The sequence below is a fragment of the Otolemur garnettii genome, unplaced genomic scaffold (assembly GCF_000181295.1).
Source record: "Otolemur garnettii isolate 467f Iridium unplaced genomic scaffold, OtoGar3 scaffold00008, whole genome shotgun sequence".
Taxonomy (NCBI): Eukaryota; Metazoa; Chordata; class Mammalia; order Primates; family Galagidae; genus Otolemur; species Otolemur garnettii.
This window is the reverse complement of record NW_003852403.1, coordinates 39,654,239-39,659,638: the sequence shown is the minus strand read 5'-3', so window position 1 is coordinate 39,659,638 and position 5,400 is coordinate 39,654,239. Positions and strand designations below refer to the sequence as shown.

Genomic DNA, 5,400 nt, shown 5'->3' with positions numbered 1-5,400 from the left:
TGAAATCATTTCCACTCAGATCAGGAATGAGGGAAGGTTGCCCATTGTCTCCATTGCTCTTTAACATTGTAATGGAAGTTTTAGCCATCACAATTAGGGAATGAAAAGCGATCAAGGGTATCCATTTAGGGTCAAAAGAGATTAAACTTTCACTCTTCACAGATGATATGATTGTATATCTGGAAGATACCAGGGATTCTACTACTAAACTCTTAGAAGTGATCAAGGAATACAGCAGTGTCTCAGGTTACAAAATCAACACTCATAAATCTGTAGCTTTTATATATACCAACAGCAGCCAAGTTGAAAAAAACAGTTAAGGACTCTATTCCGTTCACAGTAGTGCCAAAGAAGATGAAGTATTTGGGAGTTTACCTAACAAAGGATGCAAAAGATCTCTATAAAGAGAACTAAGAAACTCTAAGAAAAGAAATAATTGATAATGTTAACAAATGGAAAAACATACCATGCTCATGGCTGGGAAGAATCAACATTGTCAAAATGTCCATACTATCCAAAGCAATTTATAATTTTAATGCAATCCCCATTAAAGCTCCACTGTCATATTTTAAAGATCTAGAAAAAAATAATACTTCATTTTATAAGGAATCAGAAAAAACCTCAAATAGCAAAGACATTACTCAGAAATAAAAACAAAGCAAGAGGAATTAAGTTACCAGACCTCAGACTATACTACAAATCCATAGTGATCAAAATAGCATTGTACTGGCACAAAAACAGAGAGGTAGATGTATGGAACAGAATAGAGAACCAACAGATGAATCCAGCTATCTACTGTTACCTGATCTTTGATAAGCCAATTAAAAACATTGAGTGGAGAAAAGATTCCCTATTTAACAAATGGTGCTGGGCTAACTGGTTGGCGACCTGTAGAAGACTGAAACTAGACCCACACCTTCACCATTAACTAAGATAGACTCTCACTGGATTAAAGATTTAAACTTAAGACATGAAACTATAAAAACACTAGAAGAAAATGTAGGGAAAACACTTGAAGAAATCGGCTTGGGCGAATATTTTAGAGGAGGACCCCTCGGGCAATTGAAGCAACATCAAAAATACACTTTTGGGACCTGATCAAACTAAAAAGCTTCTGCACAGCCAAGAACAGAGTAAATAAAGTAGGTAGACAGCCCTCAGAATGGGAGAAGTTATTTGCTGGTTATGTCTCCGACAAAGGTTTAATAACCAGAATCCATAGACAACTCAAATGTATTAGCAAGAAAAAAACAAGTGATCCCATCTCAGGGTGGGCAAGGGACTTGAATAGAAATTTCTCTAAAGAAGTTAGGCACATAGCCTAAAGATATATGAAAAAATGCTCACCATCCTTAATCATCAGAGAAATGCAAATTAAAACTACTTTGAGATATCACCTAACTCCAGTAAGATTAGCTCAAATCACAAAATCCCAAAACCAGAGATGTTGGCATGGATGTGGAGAAAAGGGAACACTGCTACACTGCTGGTGGGAATGCACATTAATTCATTCCTTTTGGAAAGACATCTGGAGAATACTTAGAGAGCTAAAAATAGACCTGCCATTTGATCCTGCAATTCTTTTATTAGGTATATATCCAGAAGACCAAAAATCACATTACAACAAAGATATTTATATCAGAATGTTTACTTCAGCCCAATTCATAATTGGTAGGTAATGGATGAAGCCCAAGTGCCCACTGACCCAGGAATGGTTCAATACATTGTGGTATACATACACCATGGAATATTGTGCAGCCCTAAAGAAAGATGGAGACTTTGCCTCCTTCATGTTTACATGGATGGAACTGGAAAATGTTCTTCTTAGCAAAGTATCTTTTTTTAATTTTAGCATATCTGTGTACATTAATGCAATCAGAAAAAAACTCGATTAGCAAAGTATCTTAAGAATGGAAGAAAAAGTATCCAATGTACACAGCCCTACTTTGAAACTAATTTACAGCTTTCATAGGAATGTTATAATCTAATTATAGCCCTAGAAACATGAGAACGGGGGTGGGCAAGGGAAGGGGAGGGGAGGGGGTGGATGGGGGGGAGGGTGATTGGTTTGGTCACATCTATGGTTTATCCTACAAGGGTACAAGTGAATCTTTCTAAAAGCAGTATATGAATGTCTTAACTCAATAACTAAGAAAATGACATGAAGGCTACATTAACCAATTTGATGAGAGTATTTCAAAATGTATATGAAAACACCACACTGTACCCTGTGATTACATTAATGTACACAGCTATGATTTAATAAAAAAAAAAAAGAAAGAAAGAAAGAAACACACACACACACACAAATGGGCAAATGACTTGAATAGACCTTTCCCAAAAGAAGACAGACAAATGGCTCACAGATATATTTTTTAAATTCCTAACAATTTTAAACATCAGAAAATGCAAAATATCACTTCACATCACTTGGATTGGTTATTATCAAAAAGATAAAATATAAAACATCTTGATTAACATGTGAAGAAAAGGGAACCTTCATATGCAATTAATGATAATGTAAATTAGTACATCCACCTGGGAAAACAGCATGGAGTTTCCTTTAAAAAACTAAAATTAGATGAACTAGCAATCTCACTACGGGGTATATACTCAAAAACATTGAAATCAGTATGCCAAAGAGATGTCTGCTCTCTCATGTTTATTGCAGCATTATTCACAATAGCCAAGACATGGAAACAACCTAAGTGAGTGACCACATAAGAAAAAAAAGGAAATTCTGTCATTTGCAACAACATGGATCAATCTAGAGGACATTATGTTTAATAAATAAGCCAGGCACAGAGAAACAAATATTGTATGATCTCGCTCATCTGTGGCATCTAAAAACATCGCACTCATAGAGGTAGAGATTAGAACAGCAATGAGCAGAGGCTAGAGGGTAGAGGTGGAAGGGAAAAGGTACAAAGTTACAGTTACATAGGAGTAATAAGCTCTGGTGTTCTACTGGACAGCAAGGTGACTGTAATTAATAGTAATATGTTGTGTATTTCAAAATAGATAAATTAGAGGATTTAACTGCTCTCACTACAAAGAAATTTCAAAACATAATATTTTACCCCATAAACATGTATAATTATTATTTATTAATTAAAAATAAAATAAAACTTTTCTTTAAAAGTATGGTTTCATTACTTGCCATTTGCAAGTCATGGAAAGAGCATAAAGTATACTTACATTGCTCAAACATTCGCTGATGTCCTTAATATCTAACTGCAGGATATTTCCAATAATAGGGAGAGGAGTCGGGCCGGGCGGGAGCTTCCCTCTCCCAGAGCTCTGTCTCCAGAGGGAAAGGAGAAGCAAACAGGAGAGACAGAGCACCAAGGCCACAGCTGGGTCCATTGCAGCCTTCTCTTCCTGCTAAGACAACTGGGAGCTACTCCAAGGCTTTCACAACACACCCTGCTAATTCACTTATGACCGTTGAACACATAAATATCCAAATAACTAGATAAACTTTACTCTCTCTTCTGAATAGACTTTGGCACACTGAAAAAAATAAAAATGACATGTTCTTTCTTCAGGCTCTGTTGCCAGTGCCCCACCTTAAACATTCTGGTTAATCTCTGGGGTAGAAACCAGGTATTGATTTGGCTTTTTTAAATACCTCTGATAACCAATGAAGTAAATTATTTGAATAACACAAATTATTCAAGATTTTAGATTCTTAGATTAATGACCAGTTGGGAATTTATGACTTTGATGATGCTCCAAGTATTATCTCATATATAAAAATAATATTTATACTGTAATGCTTTCTCAAACATTGAGATAATTTCCTGTATTGTGAAAGCCTTTTGAAATATTTCAGTGTGCTGTGCTAATATGCCTACACATGAAATAGCTAACTAACATAACTCACATGCCTAAATATGAAATAGCTAATTAACATAACTCAAATGCCTAAACATGAAATAGCTAACTAACGTAACTCACATCTTGAATAACCGAATATGTATAAGCAAATATACACTTTTTCTCCTTAAACCCTCTAATAAGCATTGGAAGACAGAGATTATTATGTTTTATTTTTTCAAACGGGAAAAGGAGATTCTGGTAGAACAGGAGACCTGATCAGTGTTGGGAGCCTAACATAGCCACACATAAACCTTTTCCCCTCCTCCTCCTCCTTCTCTCTCCGCCTAAGACAAAGACTCAAAGGATCTAGTTAGCCTCACCTCCTGAGAAGTTTGCACCAAAGGACCAACTTTACCGGCAAGCTGTAGAATCCACTCACCCTCTACGGCCCCAAATAAACGGGATTGCTAACTACTCTTGGAGGGGGCAGACTCCACTGCCTGGGGGGTCGCCATCCCCTTCCAGTAAACCTGGCCTGAATATCTGTCTCTGTTCTGGTCTTGTCTCTGGGCAGCACTGCTTACACCTTTCATATGGTGCCAGAAATCCCAGACTGGCTGCTAACTGGCAACTGGCTGCCAGCCTCCCTAGTCATCCTAGTTTTCTCAGAACCTAGTCAGTTTGTGCCCAGACCCAACTCCACTGACCTGCCTATAAGAGAATCCTAGAGGATTTTGCCCAAACTCCCATTTGAAGGTGAGCAAGGTCCCTAAATAGCTTCAAACAGAACCCAGCGTTGGCTAACTCTTTGGCTCACTCTGTGCTTCTATGTCCTTATATCCCCCTTGCTGCTTCTTTGTTCATGCCTAATTAGAGGGTTTAGTCCCAGCACTCTTCTGGTGCTCTCTTCTGAAGTCCCAGGGACTTCAAATTTTTTCAATTTTCACCCCAAGCCCTGCACTGAACCCTCATTTAGGCCTTTAAAGTCACGAGGCCCTCAAGATTTCTGAGATAAAATAGAGATGCCTGATCTTTCTCAGTCTTATTTTTCGCTTTTCCATGCCCTGGTTCATGAGACACAAAAGGCTCCTTCTTTTCCACCCAGGTAGGGGAAGGACATCTGAGACACTAGCCCTTCCACCTCCCTCAACAAAGACACTCCAGAGGTGTCTCCTTCAACCTCAATACAAATTAGTAAATGGGACCTTTAATTTCAATCTCTTAAAGAACTTAAATAAATATCTTAAAAAACTGAAATAATTTCCTAAAAAAAAAAAAAAAAAAAATACCAAGGCCAGGTACAGTGGCTCACTCCTATAATCCTAGGACCTCTGGAGGATAGATCTGATTGCATTAAAATTAAAAGTGTCAGGCTCAGCGTCTGTAGCTCAACGACTAGTGCTCTGGCCACATACACCAGGGGCTGGCAGGTTTGAACCTGGCCCGGGCCTGCCAAACAACGACAACTACAACAAAAAAATAGCCAGGCGGTGGGTGGTGCCTGTGGCTCAGAGGAGTAGGGCACCAGCCCCATATGCCGGAGGTGACAGGTTCAATCCCAGCCCCAGCCAAAAACTG

The 5,400-nt window shown here is 38.3% G+C and overlaps 1 protein-coding gene across 2 annotated transcripts in view; it reads right to left on the bottom strand.

Annotated features, from left to right (window-relative positions):
* Nucleotides 1-3,396, bottom strand: part of LOC100949727 (cytochrome P450 2C18-like) — a 50,531-nt gene extending 47,135 nt beyond the window's left edge. The window contains exon 1 of one of the 2 annotated variants that reach the window (XM_023509478.1): nt 3,199-3,396. In XM_023509478.1, the coding sequence (XP_023365246.1) occupies nt 3,199-3,366 (168 nt within the window). In that variant the 5' untranslated portion in view covers nt 3,367-3,396. The remainder of the gene's footprint in view (nt 1-3,198) is intronic. The other variant, XM_003783726.3, reaches the window with a different exon arrangement.
* Nucleotides 3,397-5,400: the final 2,004 nt, after the last annotated feature.